The sequence below is a fragment of the Dunckerocampus dactyliophorus genome, chromosome 15 (genome assembly GCF_027744805.1).
Source record: "Dunckerocampus dactyliophorus isolate RoL2022-P2 chromosome 15, RoL_Ddac_1.1, whole genome shotgun sequence".
NCBI lineage: Eukaryota > Metazoa > Chordata > Actinopteri > Syngnathiformes > Syngnathidae > Dunckerocampus > Dunckerocampus dactyliophorus.
Genome location: NC_072833.1, coordinates 26,189,096 through 26,206,731, shown reverse-complemented (window position 1 = coordinate 26,206,731; position 17,636 = coordinate 26,189,096). Strand labels below are relative to the sequence as shown.

The 17,636-nt window shown below is 43.6% G+C and overlaps 2 protein-coding genes across 2 annotated transcripts; both read left to right on the top strand.

Moving 5' to 3' along the window:
• Nucleotides 1-5,926: 5,926 nt before the first annotated feature.
• spic (Spi-C transcription factor (Spi-1/PU.1 related)) lies at nucleotides 5,927-9,527 on the top strand. The gene is made up of 5 exons (XM_054752669.1): nucleotides 5,927-6,031; nucleotides 6,108-6,195; nucleotides 6,783-6,913; nucleotides 6,986-7,106; nucleotides 8,805-9,527. Exons 1-5 carry the CDS (start codon nucleotides 6,029-6,031, stop codon nucleotides 9,233-9,235), a joined length of 774 nt encoding a protein of 257 aa, XP_054608644.1. The 5' UTR covers nucleotides 5,927-6,028; the 3' UTR covers nucleotides 9,236-9,527.
• Nucleotides 9,528-13,234: 3,707 nt separating this feature from the next.
• Nucleotides 13,235-17,276, top strand: spi2 (Spi-2 proto-oncogene). The gene is made up of 3 exons (XM_054800782.1): nucleotides 13,235-13,324; nucleotides 13,534-13,681; nucleotides 16,969-17,276. Exons 1-3 carry the CDS (start codon nucleotides 13,235-13,237, stop codon nucleotides 17,274-17,276), a joined length of 546 nt encoding a protein of 181 aa, XP_054656757.1.
• The last annotated feature ends 360 nt before the right edge of the window (nucleotides 17,277-17,636 follow it).

Genomic DNA, 17,636 nt, shown 5'->3' with positions numbered 1-17,636 from the left:
GTGTGTGTGTGCGTGTGCATGCATTAAAATGGATTCGATTTTTTTAATAGTATGCTTTTCAAGGCACCCAAACTGCTTCACAGTGAAGTGAACCCATTATTCATTCACTCCTCAGTCACACACTGGTGGTGGTATTCTACATCTGTAGCTACAGCTGCCCTGGGGTAGCCTGACGGAAACGTGGCTGCCAATTCACTCCGACCAAGGTGGGTGAAGTGTCTTGCCAGTGAAGATCGAATCGCCATCCTTCTGATTTGTGGACTCCCTCCTCTACCTCCTGAGCCACTGACACCCACAATTTCCCTACAATTTGGAGTGGTACGCAATTTAACAGATGCCGTTACGCAAGGGCTTCTCTTTCTGTCATGTGTGTTTCTCCTTCCTCTCATGACCCCTGCCGAGCTCTTATCAAATGCATTTCTGACACCTAGTGGCCGTTTTTATGGCATTGAAATTGCTCTCAAGCCTAATCTATTGGTGAGGAGGTGCATCGGCACCTTCTTTAGCCTCTCGCGCTCAAAAAGCATATCAATACATTGTTGGGATGGATGGAGTATTAAGGCCAGACAGAAAAAAAATCTAATATTTTGAGAATAAAGTTGTAAATTTACAAGAAAAAAAGTTGTACATTTATGAGAGAAAAGTTGTAATCTTACCTTTGCTGAAGGGCAAAGGCCTTTTCATCGCGGTCTCAGGCAATGCCTAATACTGTTAGTATTAAAATAATCTGAGATTCAAGAATAATGTCGTAAATTTACAAGAAAAAACTGGCGACTTTATTGCCTGAGACAGCTCTGAAAAGGGGGGACTTATGTGGCCTTTGGTCTTGGGCATGTGGAGGTGGCGGGGTAAGGAAGGTGGAAATGAGAGGAACTAGCCATGCTAATCTAAATGCTCAACTGCTCTGTTTTGCTGCCACTTTATAAATAAAAGCTTGCCTGAAGCAAGAGGAAAGTTTCCTTCCTTCCTGAAGAGCTATGCTCTATTTCCCCTCTGACACGTACGACACTTATATCACACTTTATTCTGGTAATATTACAACTTTTTTTGTACGAAAATGAAGTCGTAAATTTACGACTTTATTTTCAAAATCTCATTTTGTTTTTTCAATTTGGCCCTAATACTCTGTCGTCGGATCAGGTGTTTGGGTTTATAAAAAGGTATACTACGCTTTTGGTATTGGATGAGTTAAGGGGCCCTTACACTTTTTTAAAATGTATTTTTCGGGTCCAGACCTGTTGCGAAATGTCTTTTTTTTCAGGCGGCTTTAACTGCACTTTTCTGGTCTGGGGATTGGGGGAATACTCCCAAAAATGGCAAACAAGGCCACTGATCTGACGGGTCAGTTTTTGGGGATTTTTTTTTTTTTTATCCGGATCTGTCGCGACACATTTTTGCTCATATGTGACCTGTATCTGATTTTGTTTCATGTCAGTGTGAAGAGTACATTTCTGATTTTTCAAATGCGACCCGGGCCTGGTTCGTATGTGGATATAAATGCGACATGTGCAGTCTGAACGGTCAGGTGGCATACATCTGACATATACGTCATGGAAAGGCGTGGTTTATCGTGCGAGATTGGATAAAGGTACTCACCCATGTAGGCAAAGGTTCTTCTCATCTGAAAATGATTTTAAAAAGGTGTTGGTGAAGCTGCCACCCATCCACTCCTTGGAACAGATGTGGAACACATCGCAGCAATCTTTACTTCTGTAAACACACGGAAATGCGTGCGACGTCACTTTCCCGACGCTTTGCGTTCACATAAACAAGTCCCATTTTTTTGGTAGTGTGAACAGCCACATAAAAATCATACCCTGCAGTGTGAACGTAGACATACTCTTTCCAACATGTCCTGGGTCTTCCCCGAGGCCTCCTACTGATCGGACGTGCCCTGAACGGCTCCCCAGGGAGGCATCCTGACTAGATGCTCGAGCCACCTCATCTGGCTCCTCTCAAGGCGGAGGAGCGGCGCTTCCACTCCCAGTTTCTCCCGGATGACAGTGCTTCTCACCTAATGTCTAGAGAAAGATAAGTCCAGAATTGAAAAAGCAGGTTTTTTTTGTCATATTTGGGAACTCCCAGGACCCCAATGAAGGTTTTGATGCTAAGCAGCCTCAAGTGGCGGCAGTGGCTCAGGAGGTTGCGCTGGTTGTCCAGGAAGCGGAAGGTTGGGGGTTCGATCCTCGCTAACTCCACCCAGTCACTGTCGTTGGTAGTGAATGTTTGGCAGTGGTCGGAAAGTTCATAGTGCGACTTGGCAGCCATGTTTCCGTCAGACTACCCCAGAGCAGCTGTGGCTACAGATGTAGATTACCATCACCAGTATGTGAGTGAATAATGGGTTCCCTTAATTGTGAAGCACTTTGAGTGCCTTGGAAAGCACTATATAATATCTAATCCATTATTACTATTAAAAGAAAATCTATCTATCCCTGATAATAAAAACGCCAGCAGGCTTCCAGCACTCGCTACTTGTTACCACGCGATAAAAACTGACCACGTATCTTTTTTTTCATGCGGGAATGTGAGTGACACAGATTGACACTTCTTGATTTTCATGGTGTGACAGTAAATAAAGAAGAACAATGGAGTCATCTGTGCGGCCATGCACGCAGCTATTGAGCCAAGAAGAGGAAGGAAAGTTCTTCTTTGTTTGGACGATTAAAACACGGCAGAAAATAGATTGTATCGCTTTCACCTCTGTGGGAAAAACGCTCCAGTCTCTGTCGCTCACTAAATCTCTGTGAAAAAAACAAAAAACTGAGAGAGGTGCGATAGTAACGTCATGGTAACGTCATGCTATTGTCATGAAGCGATACATGACACCTAGATAAGCTAAATATCAGATAAACGTCATTAGTGCTGCCTGCCGTGTTTACCGTCCGTTTTTCTTGCCTTGTGTTGGTCGTGGTTAACACCCAAAATCCTGTCTTACAACATGCTCAGTGTCATTGTGGAAAGTTCTGGATAGCTCCGTTTAACTTTCATCCAAAACGACGGAACATTGAACTTCTTGAAGGGGTTTGGTGCATCGCTTGTCGCTTGAATTTTGCTTCCTTGTCCCCCCATTACAGTAATTCCTCGTTTATGGTGGTTCATTGGTTCCAGACCCGACCACGATAAGTGAATTTGAGCCAAGTAGGATTCAATATTAATGAATGGAATATTTATGGCATAGAAAATCTGTTTACAATCTGCTAAATACCTTTTTTAACATTATTAGAGCCCTCAAGTCATAAAATAACACTCCTGTTGTCACCTTTACATTTGCATTATCCGATACAGTAGATATCATCAGAGAAAATAACACATATTAGACATATATAAGATAACAGACTCACACGTTGTTGTGTTTTTGTGAACAGCGTACTTTACACTTGACTTTACACTCATATTACCCAGTACACTAGACAGAATAAGAGTAAATAAGCCATGTAAGACGTGAATAAAACCCCTGCAGGAGCAGTGTCACAGTAAATGTGTTCCCTAGGGAACCTTAGTGAGGAGTCTAGTGCCTGTCTCACCGAACAATTACCGACACCTAGTGGCCAATGTAGAATATAGTACTACATTGACAATGACAACGCTTCTTCTGCTGTGTATTTCTATTTTAGTTCACTTAGTTTGATTTTTTGTACTAATAATAAGCCATAGTCAACCATTAAGTTTTTCCAGCAGTTTGTCTCTTCATGTACGCACTTGACAACTTTGATGGGAACCAAATTTACATGCACAAAAAAAAATTATCGTGCGCCCCTAATATCAGCTATTTTGATGACCTGCAATCTTTGAATGTGAAATACGAATCATTAGTATTGAGTGGAGTAGTTTCAAAGTTGACCCGTATTTGTGTCATAGTCAGAGGTAGAATTTGACCTGCTGAAAAAGTGTGTGCACCCCTGATAAACATGTCAAATGTACATAAATACATATATTTAGAAATACATATTCTCTGTGTTTTTCATAGGAGGTAGATGTTTGGGACTTGGTTATTTTAAAAGTGGCTCGCAGGCTGAGGAAGTTTGAGCACCCATGCAGGTAATTACACGGGATGTGACCAGACATTCATTTGAGGGAAGAGCCGCTGCCAAATCAGTATCAGTCGGTATCGGTACTGAGGTGCTGGGAAATATCGACATACAGCGTACGGGTAAGAAAGCCTGTACTAAGCATCTCTAACTAAAATAGATTTGAAGAAAGCTGCGTCTATCTTTCTGTTATGTCTGAATGTGTTTTGCGGCCTGGTGGTTGGTGACCACTGGGCTGCAGCGGGAAAGATAACAACGTACGCAAACAATGGCAGCACCTGCACAAGGCTGTCACGCTTCATCGGCGGCCTGACACCTTGCGGCCTCTTATTTATGGAGTCACGACACCCCCGCGACACCTCATGGAAAGCAGGAAAGACAAAGTGGGAGAAAAAGGGCTTTGCGGTTGCGTGTGTGTTATCAACAGCAGGAAACACACACATCCAAGCGCACACACCCAGCACCACAAAAACACAACCGAGTGTGCTGATCTTTTCTTAACAGACGGCATTGTAGTGAGTAAAAAAAACAACATATCAGATGTCATCATATGGATTCCATCTCCCTGCCCTCTTCCCATCAATGCCACATCTCCAACTTTTTTCTTTCTTTGTGGACAGGGCTTTGCCACCAGCGCACTTAACGGGGCCAAAAGGGGAACTACAGCACCGAGTCGGTTGATATTTAAAACGACATAAAATGAACTTCTCATAAAAGTGTTTATTTTCGGGAGGGCGTCTGCACGCTGCACTTGACATGGATTATTAACCATTAACCTTTTACCAACGTGCTTTATCTTGCCTGGCCTGCGTGTTTAGGGCACGCTGCTCAACTGGACAATATAAGCAGTTGACAATGCATGACTACACTATGTCATTGAAATCAATATTATTGGTTATAATATGTATTCATGTATTATATTCTTTATAATTGATTATATTATATGTATAATTATATTTAATTTTATAAAGTCATTTTTATATATAACAAATAACAATAATGAATAACAAATGAATACAGCAATCTAGTCTGTACTGTATTGTTCCACAAAGTGGATTGCCCCAAAAAATGTTCTCTCCTTTTCTCTCGCTTCATCTTTCACCAGCATGCTTCATCTTGTGTGTTATTTTGTGCGTTTAAGGCACGTTGCTCAACTGGACATTAGGACGTCGACACAATGCAGTCCAATATTATGATTATTTGTTTATATATTATTGGATTATATTATTATGATATTATTGATTATATTATACATCCATCCATCCATTTTCTATGCCTCTTATCCTACATTATTTTATTATTATATACGATATACTATTTTTTATATATATTATTTATTATTTGTATTTTATTATTTATGACATATTACATATATTATATTATGTTATTATATATACATATATATAATTTATATATATATATATATATATTATATGTATAAAAATATATAACATTTATGAAGTCCCTTTTATATATAACAAATAACACCATCTGTGCATGTTTTCCCTTCTTTTCTCTTTTTTTCTCTCTCTTCATCTTTTTCCAGCACGCTTCATCTCGTGTGTTTCAGGCACGCTGCTCAACTGGACATTAAGAAGGTGACACTATGCATTACAACAGTTTCAATGAAGTATTATGAATCATTTCCCTCCACCTGTTCTATTGTGGTTTTGATCATGCAAATCTCCACCAGTTTACTTTGCCAAAAGACAGCCACAGCCAGACTTCCAATCAAATCTGCAGACTAATTGCTTTTTTGTGTGGCAGGTAGGTACGTAGAGCTCCACCATGCCTCTCTACCAAAAAAAAAGAAAAAAAGAGAAGTACGGGTGCATTACATTGTGACGTTAACACATTTAAATTGAGCAGCCTCCGCCTATTTATGTGCGTGAAGGGTGGACAGGTAGTGGAATACTTGCTGGGCACATACCTGTAGAAAAATCGCAGCAACGTCCGCCGATGAGGGCAGAAACATCCTCGCCTGAGGGTCCTACAAGATGGTGAGTTGCTTGCGTCAGGATCTTGATGAGCGGTTGCATCATCCAATGAGGAGGACACTGATTGCTCCCGTTGTAGAACTGCTTGGACAACGACATCAATCAACACTTCCAGGACGCAATCGACGTCATTCGGCAGCATTCCAACACTTCCTACTATGACTCAGGTATCACATCCAAAAACACTGGAGTGGCACGCTTTTGGACACGAGTGCAGTGGAACTTTGGAGTCCGGAACTGCCAGAAGGTCCAACGCTAACCGAAACCTACTCTAACCAAGGGTGTCACGAGACAAGAAAATGCACGAAATTGGGTCTATGAAAAAGAGGCGAGACGAGATCTTAACATTACGTTTAAGAAAAGTACAATGAAAGAATATTTTTTTAAATGACAATATATTGCAATCTACTAATTTTATTTCTACTACGTTACACTCTTCCGCGCACTGTGTGTATGCTAGTGGCCCCGCCTCCACCCACCGCGACAAAGAGACTGTATGACTGACAAAAGGGATCACTCCGTAACAAACGCGCCAAGGTGATGAAACCAATGCACAGAGTGAATCTTCTTCCTGCCTGTTTGGAAGCAAGAGATGAGAAAAACAGACACGCACGCACATGGCAATATATTGATTATCCAGTTCATTTTCATTTATTGTGTGATGAATGGATTTATTTAATATCGTCCCAGGCCTAGTGCCCATGAAACCAATGAATACCAACAAGCAAGGAACCACTGTGCTGTTTCTTCTCAGAGTATGCATACTACGAGACTCTGGGTCCTCAGCAGCCGTCTCTGCAGTGCCAGATATCCTACTGCCTGGTCACCCCCCACCCTGACATCCCGGCCCCCATGTATGACTGGAATGACACGACTGTACCCGGGGTGAGTCGAAGCATCAAATAAAGATGTATATAATTAGAAATATGGTGCTGACTTGAATGATTTGATTTGCAGCAGCAGCAGCAGCAGCAGCAGACGTGGTCTCAGGTGATCCCTGAAGTCTCCTTAGGAGACCCGCTGCAAACTGAACCCGCTCACGTCTCCTCCCACCACCCACCTCAGAGGAATACCAAAGGTACTAGACTGAAAGGCAAAGTGGAAATGAAGCTTTTGGCTTTCTGTGTCGAGGAAACTTTTTTTAAACCGGGTTTGATAGGGCTTGCTTGACGGGGATCCTTAATGAAGATCAGCTCTTACTCAAAAGTGGCAAACTTCATCTAAACCAGGTTTAATCAAGCTTACTTAAAAGTGGCAAATAAAGAGTGTGATCAGGGAGAAGTAAATGTGCCAGACAGAAAAGCGTGGTAGGAATGAAGGTTCTAGCATTTTGTGTCAGGGAAACACCATGTTTGATAGGGCTTACTTGATGGGGGCGCTGACTCAAGATTTGGTCTTACTTAAAAGTGACAAATCAAGTATGTGGTCTCTGAGAAATAAACGGGCCAGACAGAAAGCCGTGGTGGGAGTGAAGGTTCTAGTGTCGACAAACACTGAATCTAAACCATGCTTGATAGGGCTTACTTGATGGGGGTGCTGAACCAAGATCAGGTCTTACTTTAAAGTGGCCAATAAAGTATACAGAAAACTACACAGAAGTAAAGGTACCAGACAGAAAGGCACAGTGGAAATGAAGGTTGTGGTGTTTTGTGTCAGGGAAACGTAATCTAAATCACTTTCAATCGGGCTTACTTGACGGGGATACTGAATCAAGATCAGGTCTTACTTAAACGTGGCATATAATGTGATCGCAGAGAAGTACAGGTACAAGGTACCAGACAGAAAGGCACAGTGGAAACAAAGGTTTTGTGTCAGGGAAACTTATGGGCGGCACACACGGGAGGCGACATCGCCTCTACTCCATTCATTTTCAATGGAACCTGCTCGATAGGGCGATTATGGCGTGTCGCCGTACAGCCAAGCGTCACACAAAATTCGTGTGTGTGAAAGTTTGTGCTCGTGCGTGTCATCGTGCACACGCTGGCTTGCAACGCGATCCCAGAACTTTTCATTGCTGTCGCCCAGACGAGGACCAATCAGCGGGAGTTTCACTGATCAACCAATGAGCGGACAGGATGCTAATCAGAGTAAACATATCGGGTAAGTTTACATCCATTTTACACTGACATTTATGTAAGTTTATCTTCAATACTAGCAAGATCCGGTACTAGCAAGAGTACTCGATTAACACCTGCCGCTTTTCTTCCTCTGAACTACTTTGATACCCACACATTCCCTGCACATCTGACAGCCAATCAAAATCGTGGGAGACTCGTACAATTTGCTCTGGATGTGAACATGTCGCTCACTGGCGTCGCTGGTCACGGACGCTCGTCGCCCCCCATGTGTGGCACCCGTTAATCTAAACCACATTTAATCGGGCTTACTTGGCGGGGGTGCTGAATCAAAATCAGGTTTTACTTCAGAGAAGTAAAGGAACCAGACAGGTTGTGGTGTTTTGCGTCAGGGAAACTTAATCTAAACCTAGGTTTGATAGGGCTTACTTGATGGAGGTGCTGAACCAAGATCAGGTCTTACTTAGAAGTATGTGACTGCTGAGACATAAAGGTACCAGACAGAAAGGCATGCTGGAAATGAAAGTTGGAGCATTTTGTGGAGAGGAAACCCAGTCCAGCTATATTCAGTCCAAAACATATTTGCTGGGGTTTACATGACTGAGCTGCTGAATCAAGATCAGGTCTTCAATGTGACAAAGTATGTTATTCTTCTGTATGTCAAAAAATGGCCCCCACCACTAACGCAGGATTATGCTCAGGTCGCAAGAAGCTCCGCCTTTACGAGTACCTCCACGAGGCTCTCAACGATCCCGACATGGGAGACTCCATCCAGTGGAGCGACAGCGCCAGCGGCACCTTCCACTTTATCTCCAAGAACAAAGAAAGGCTGGCCAAGTCCTGGGGCCAACGCAAGGGCAACCGCAAGACCATGACTTACCAGAAGATGGCGCGGGCCCTGCGCAACTACCGCCACACGGGCGAGATCATCAAGGTCCGCCGCAAGCTCACCTACCAGTTCAACCCTAACATCCTGAACCGGCTGGGCTCGGGACAGGCGCACAGGAACCGGCAGCCGAGCACGGCCGGACGGAGCTACTGTGGCTCATTGGCGCCGGACTGGCAGAGCTGGTATGCACAGTACCAGATGCAGGACTATGAGCAGACCGCAAGCTTCAACTCACAGTGCTGAAAGCCAACTACAGTAGTAATACTATCGGGTTCACTTTTAGATACTTCCTTAGCTGCTTGGACCTGATCTAAAAAGGTGCAAGTGCGCTTCCAAGACGATAAAGGTACACAAGCAGCACCCTTGAAGGAACCACTAGCCATTGTCCCACTGGAGGGTACAGAAAAGAATACAATAAATCCATCTGTCAATCATACACTTCTCAATTGTGTTTACTGACTCATAAAAGTACTTTGTTAAAAGCGTCACTCCCCTAATATTTGTTGTATGTGTCTTGTTTAAACATAACAATAAATTCCAGATATTGTTGTTTTCAAACCAATACCAATAACTTTCTTCTTCTCAACAGCGATATTCAAGATTCAAGATTCAAGAGAGTTTTATTGTCATGTACATGGTAAAACAGCAGTTATACCATGCAATGAAAATCTTATTCTGTTCATTCTCCCAAGAAAAGAAAGGAAACACAAGAAAGAATAAGAACATAAGAAACATAAACACATAAACATATATACCAATAAATTAAGCAACAACAACAGAAGAGACATTAATACAGATATAAATAAATAAATGAAGTGCTATGAGAGTGTGCGTGTGTTGCGTGCGGCGTGTGCGAGTGCTTCGTTGAGAAGCCTGATGGCCTGTGGGTAAAAGCTGTTTGCCAGCCTTGTGGTCCTGGACTTCAAACTCCTGTAGCGTCTGCCTGACGGTAGGAGTGTGAATAATGAGTGTTGTGGATGTGTGCTGTCCTTGATGAGGTTGTGTGTTCTTCATAGGACTCTAGTTTTATAAATGTCTTGCAGTGAGGGGAGGGCTGCCCCAACAATGTTCTGTGAGGTCTTGATCACCCGCTGGAGTGCCTTCCTATCACGTGTTGTACAGTTACCGTACCAAACAGTGATGGAGGCGGTAAGGACACTTTCGATAGTGCATCTGTAGAAGCAACTCAGGATTGTGGTGGACATGCCAAATTTCCTCAGTCTTCTCAGGAAGTACAGTCTCCTTTGGGACTTCTTCAGAATTTGTTGGGTGTTGTGAGACCAGGTGAGGTCCTCGCTGATGTGTGTGCCAAGGAACTTGAAGGTTTTCACCCTCTCCACCTCAGTCTCATCAATAAACAGGGGACTATGTGGCTCCTTTTCCCTTGTTCTTGGGTCGATGATCATCTCTTTAGTCTTATCTGTATTGAGAAGGAGATTGTTATCACGACACCAAGCTATGAGGTCCGCCACCTCTCTTCTGTATGATGTTTCAACACCACCAGTGATCAGTCCGATGACTGTAGTGTCATCCGCAAATTTAATGATGCTGGTGTTGTTCTGGGAGGCCACGCAATCGTAGGTGAAGAGCGTGTAGAGGAGTGGACTCAGCACACACCCCTGTGGGGTCCCAGTGCTCACAATTCTTGAGCTGGATGTGCGATTGTGGACTCTGACTGACTGGGGTCTGCCTGTTAGAAAGTTAAACACCCAGTTACAGAGGGAGGGAGACAGGCCAAGTGTGAGGAGCTTATTTGTGAGTTTGTGGGGGCTGACTGTATTAAAAGCAGAGCTATAGTCTATAAATAGCATTCTGACATATGTGTCCTGGCCCTGTAGGTGAGAAAGGGCTGTGTGGATGGCAGTGTTGACTGCATCATCCGTGGACCGGTTCTGGCGATATGCAAACTGTAGAGGGTCCACAGTTGCCGCCGGGATGCTCTTTTTGATGTGGGTCATGACTATTCTTTCAAAGCACTTCATAACAATAGGAGTGAGTGCTATAGGGCGATAGTCATTCAAGCAGGTCACGTTGCTCTTCTTGGGTACGGGCACTATGGTGGTGGACTTAAAGCAGGTCGGTACAGATGCTTGTGCAAGCGACAGGTTAAATATGTCAGCAAGCACATCAGCTAGCTCTGATGAGCAAACCCGAAGTGCACGTCCTGAGATGTTGTCTGGCCCTGCTGCTTTTCGTGGGTTTGTTTTGTTTAGAACCCTGCGCACATCAGCTGATGTCACCATGAGAGGTGAGTCCTGTGTGCTCCCCAGGTTCAGCCACCCTCTCTGCTCATCAGGAGTTTGTGTGTCAAAGCGGGCATAGAACTCGTTCAGCTCATCTGGAAGTGTGGTTTGGCTGGACGTGGCTACGCTACTCCGCTGTCGATAGTCTGTGATGTGCTGGAGCCCCGCCCACATGCGCCGAGGGTCTGAGGTGGAATAGTAGCCCTCCAGCTTCTGTCTGTACTGTCTTTTGGCCTCCCGTATGGACCTCCTCGTACCGTATGGTACCGATGACAGATAACTTTTGATGACAGACTACTTTTTAAATCTAGATTTAAGTGTACTTTGTGCAGCAGACTTCGAGCGACAGGCGGGGTAAACCCTGGACTGGTCGCCAGACAGACAACCATTCACACTCACCTATGGACAATTTAGAGTCTCCAATTAACCTTACATGCATGTTTTTGGAATGTGGGAGGAAGCCGGAGTACCCGGAGAAAACCCACACACGCACATGTAAACAGAACATGTAAACCAAGGGAGAATCAAACCCAGGCTTTCCAGATCTCTAGACTGTTACTGTGTTGGCCAACATGCTAACCACTAGACCACCGTGCGGCCCAGGTAAGAAGCATTGGAACAAATTAGGACCAAGTGTACCTGTTGTCCTAATATGACGACATCACTACTACCACATCACTACTATCAGGAGAACCAGAGTATAGAGGGGGAGGAGCCACCTGCTGTGGCCCAGCAAGGTGCACTGTATTCGGACACATGCTCTTAGCAGAGGGGGTGCTGCTACAGAGGTCAGGAGAACCGGCGTACAGAGTGGGAAGAGCCACCTGCCGTGGCCCAGTAAGATGCACTGTATTCGGGCACACGCTGCGAGCAGCTGGTGTGACACCACGGAGGTCGCTGGCAAACCTTTTGCACTTTTGAAACGCCGCGGCACTGGCGTTTCAGGTGGTTGATAAAGTTTTTGTGTGCTCGATGGAGTTTCTTTCCCCTCATCGCAGCGCATTCGGTACAACTAGCACGTGAAATGCCTTCCTCGGAAAGTGAATGTTTATTTACAAGTGAACTCAGGGGACTTTACGACAGGCCGTTATCGTCACAGGCAGAAGAAAAAAGGAGTGCTTGATTTGCTTACCTGCACAGTGCGGGTAATATCGCCTCATGGAGTTTTTTTTTAAATGATCAGTTAGCAGAGCTATTTTTAACGTTATCGGATTTATCAGTATGACGTCATAATTCCCTCATATCGGCCCAATCGTGCACTCCTACAATAAATCATTATTTCATTCAGGGATTCTTAAAATGGGGTTCGGGGACCCCCAGAGGTCTGCAAGCCACAGTGCATATGAACTGTGAATAAGAAGCACGAAGCACGATTCATGAATAACTACAATAATAATACAAATTCTACTCAGCTAGCAGGTCAGCAGCAACACCATGCAAACGCGAGCGGTTATGAAACAGTTTCTGCAGAATTTCAAATGAAGACACATCCTGTGAGGAAAAATATGGCAGCAAGTGTGTTTTTCCTGAGAGAGAGGCGGCGGCCTCCAGGCCCGGTCTTATCTCGCCCAGAGGGGAGGATGTGGTCAGCGCTGGGGGGCTTTGTTAATGGGCTGACTGGTGCTGCGGCACGGAGCCCATTGTTACCGCCAGGCTCAGAAATCGTCTGAGAAAGCTCGCAGTCGGGGTGGGGGGTGCTGGGGTGGGGGTATAATAACAGAACCCCAACGTCTGTTTGCTGTATTTGTCTGAGACTTTGCCAATTCAGAAGCAGCCATGGTAATGAGCAGGCTCGCTGACATGCGCCACAATATCGCACCATAACACTTATATTAAATATTCACTCTCAAATCTTCTTTCCAGGACGCTCAGTCTGATTTGGATGTGATTTTAGAATTCCTAGAGGAGTACCATAGGCAAAACACCGTAACCAGTGGTAAGAGTAATTGTTCACGTCAATGTCGAGCAAAATCTTGAGAAATGTTTTTCTACAGAGGAGATGTCGCACTGGGGTGCAGGCGTGCAGGAGGATGCAACGAGTGCGGAAAACACGTCATGGATGCAATGTTGGAGGCCGTGCGAGCCACCTGTGAGCATTTAAATTATTTACATGATTGTCAAGATACATAGAAAATCTTTTTTTCTGCTTCTACAAACTCAAATTGCGCTTTCATCTACTTTTGTTTTGGTGTTTGGATACATTATGGTTGTCTTGTAGTCTTATTCAAGTTGTGTTCTACCAGATGACATTGGGCAACCATAAGTTTTGAACATTTTGATTGTTGTGTTTTCTGTAAGAGCATCCAAGCTTCCCCTCAGCCCCCGACTTGCGACTGCTCGGCCGCCTTCAGCCAAATAACAGCCCCAGCGCCGATGCACGTCCCGCTGCCGGACTTTGTATCAACAAGACGATTAGCCAAACATCAGGCTGCAGTGGCAGGCAGTGGTGAGTTCTCCTTTTTTTTTTTCTTTTTTTGGATCACCATGCACGGTTATTGCCGCGAGTGTTTGCAGCTTGCGGAGCAATAAGCCACAAAGCAAACAAGAAGCCATGCTTTGACAGTAATAAACAATGGAAGCGTGCATGGCGGCACTCTTTTTACATATCTATCAGATAACCGCAGCCTTTGTAGCCCTCTCGCTACGGAACACCAAACCTGCCAGTGATTTTCTGGGAATGGTTGCTTTTGAGGAAATGATTAACAGTAAGTGGCACATGCAGCTGCGCGTGTGGTCCGCTGGCAGGAACATAATGGAGATGAAACTTCATGCTGGGTTTCTCCAGTTACCTGCTGCCCGGTATATTTGCATTGGCAAGTGTTACATTTTGCACAGTTTAAAGAGGAAAATGCCAGCTCAACACTTGGGATATCACAAGATCTTGTGTCACTCACGAGATTAAATAATATCATATCTACTATTGGGTGATATTATGTTTACTATAGTGGCTAATATTATGTCTACTGGTAATATGTCGGGCCGCACGGTGGCCTAGTGGTTAGCATGTCGGAAAGATCTGGGTTTGAATCTCCGTTGGGCATTTCTGTGTGGAGTTTGCATGTTCTCTCCGCGTGTGTGTGGGTTTTCTCCGGGTACTCTGGTTTCCTCCCACATTCCCAAAAAAAGCATGTTAGCTTCATTGGAGACTCTAAATTGTCCATAGGTATGAATGTGAGTGTGAATGGTTGTTTGTCTATATGAGCCCTGCCATTGGCTGGACACCAGTCCAGGGTGTACCCCGCTGGGATACCAAGCTGGGATAGGCTCCAGCATACCCGCGACCCTGGTGAGGATAAGCGGCATAGAAGATGAATGGATGGATGGATACTATGTCTACTACATTGGCTAATATTATGTCTACTATATTGGGTGATATCATGTCTACCCAATAGTAGACACTACTATTGGGTAGACATGATACCAATAGTAGACATGATACCAATAATAGACACCCAATTGTAGACACTACTATGATATCACGGTACTGGTCCGTGGGAAACTTTCAGGTGCAAAGATACACTTAAAAAAATACACTTAAAAAAATCCATTTTAAATAACTACATCATCAAATAACTACATCAAATTATTATTTAAAAAATAACACTAATTCCATAGTTGTTGCATGTATATGTTGTTTGTTGCAAGCAGCGACCCGTCCCACTTTGTTCCATGGTCCTTGAAGGCGCCGTTGTGCGTGTGCTAACTTTTTCCCACGGTGCACAGATCGACTACTATGTTGTATTTTTACCCTTTTTCTTTCACATCATATTTGGTCTCAAAAAGACAGCGTTTTTGGACAAAATGTTTAGTTTGGTTTGGTTTAGTTTATTTGAACATGAAGGTTCCAATGGAATACATCTCATGAATCATCCTTTCACACTTTCACATGTCCAAAAGGAGTAGGAAGAAGCAAAGCTTATTTAATCCTACCCCCCATCTATTCCACATCTATTACAGTACATATTATTCACTTCCTGCTTTCCATATCATATTTTATATAATTATCAGTGTCATAATAAATAATAAATAACAGAAAAAAACAAGCATGACAGAACATCATTGTGATGATGAAGACTCTTCTGCTTGTATTTAGCAAACATCAACTGCTTGTATTGTTTATGAATGTGCTCATCTCTGTACATTGAGTTCCTTACTCAATCCGTTCCATCATTTAATTCCACACACGGAAATGCTGTGGCTTTTCAGCGTAGTTCTGGCATATAAATGTTTAATTTTCCTCTAAGATCATATTTCTCCTCTCTGATTGAGAAATACTGTATGAGGTTTTTGGGTAACAAGTTATTATTAACTTTACGCATTATGCACTAAATCTGCAAATTTTAATATCTGGGATTTTAAAAATGAAGGGTTTGTATGTTGTCTATACTTGGCATTATGAATGATCCTCACCCATCTTTTTTGCAGTACGTTAAGTGAGTGAAGATTGCTTTTGTAATGATTCCCCATATCTCCACACAATACCACAATCTCCACCACAATCCTGAGTTGCTTCTACAGATGCACTATGGAAAGTGTCCTTACCGCCTCCATCACTGTTTGGTACGGTAACTGTACAACACGTGATAGGAAGGCACTCCAGCGGGTGATCAAGACCTCACAGAACATTGTTGGGGCAGCCCTCCCCTCACTGCAAGACATTTATAAATCTAGAGTCCTACGAAGAACACACAACCTCATCAAGGACAGCACACATCCACAACACTCATTATTCACACTCCTACCGTCAGGCAGACGCTACAGGAGTTTGAAGTCCAGGACCACAAGGCTGGCAAACAGCTTTACCCACAGGCCATCAGGCTTCTCAACGAAGCACTCACACACGCCACACGCAACACACGCACACACTCATAGCAGTTTTTCTTTTTTTTTTTAGAGAACAAGAGAAAAGGAAACGGGGGGGGGGGGGGGGGGGGGGATGAGAGGGGGACAAAAAAAAAGAGAGACAAGAGACAAGAGACAAGGACAACAGCAGCAACAACAATTGTGACAACAACAACAGAACAACAGAAACATACAGAACTACATCAGCAAATAAATGTCTGTGACAACTATAAAGACGAACAAGGACATCAGGACAAAGGACAAAACAATATCAACAACCACAATGACAACGCTGTCAATGACAATCACACATAATAGCAGTCATGAAATGATGAACTATGATAGTGATCACAATGACAATACTGCATTGAAACAGTCACACATAATAGTAGTCATGAAATGATGAACTATGTGAACTCATAGCACTTTATTTATTCATTTATTTATTTATTTGTATTATTTATCTGTATTAATGTCTCTTCTGTTGTTGTTGCTTAATTTATTGGTATTTATGTTTCTGATGTTCTTATTCTTTTTCTTGTGTTTTTCTTTCTTTTTTGGGGAAAATGAACAGAACAAGAATTTCATTGCATAGCAGAACTACCTGTTTTACTGTGCATATGACAATAAAACTCTTGAATTTGAATCTTGACTTTGAACAATACATTAAATATGCTAATACTAAGGAACAGTAAAGAATGTGGAGTGATTTATGATCAAGAACATATTTTGCTTTATTCAATATTGAAGTATTTCTCGCCACCTTTTGTTGTACTGTATATATTTAATATGAGATTTGATGATATGCAAACGATACCCAACTCTATTTCTTTCTTGGCCTATGTACCAACGCGCCACAAAGTTTGACTTACTGCTCCTTCTTGCTGGCAGGTAGAAAAGTTCGTCTTTTTCACTTCCTGTTCGAGATGCTGGAGGATCCGGCCATGGCCCACTGCGTGTCCTGGGTCCCAGCGGCTGAGGGCGTCTTCCGCTTCTCCGCCCGCAACAAGGACCAGCTAGCGGCACTGTGGGGCCAAAGGAAGGGCAACAAGAGGCTGATGACATACCAGAAGATGTCCCGCGCCCTGAGGAACTACGCCCGGTCGGGAGAGATTTTCAAGGTGAAGAAGAAGCTCACCTACCAGTTCAGCGAAAACACCCTGATGCTGCTGCACAGGCGTCACCGTGGAGATCTGTAACGCAAACCACGTGTATGAACTTTATTTGTACTCTTACCATTGGCAAGGAACACCTGCACCATATTATTCCATTCTCAGGGCATTAAACTGCATTCGCAACTGCATTGTTCAGGTTGTCTTAGGAGACGTTCCGCCTCTCATCCGAGCAGGCTTCATTAGTTCATGTTCAAAGACTAAATAGGACACTCGCACTGGCCTGCCTGTCCTTCTTACTCCTTCTGACTAGAGCAGTCCTATCTAGTCTTTGAGCATGAGCTGATGAAGCCTGCTCAGATGAGAAGCAAAACATCTTCTACAGCTGTCCTATCTAGTCATTGAGCATAGTATTAGTTTATGCTTAACTACGTAGGAGTAAGGACT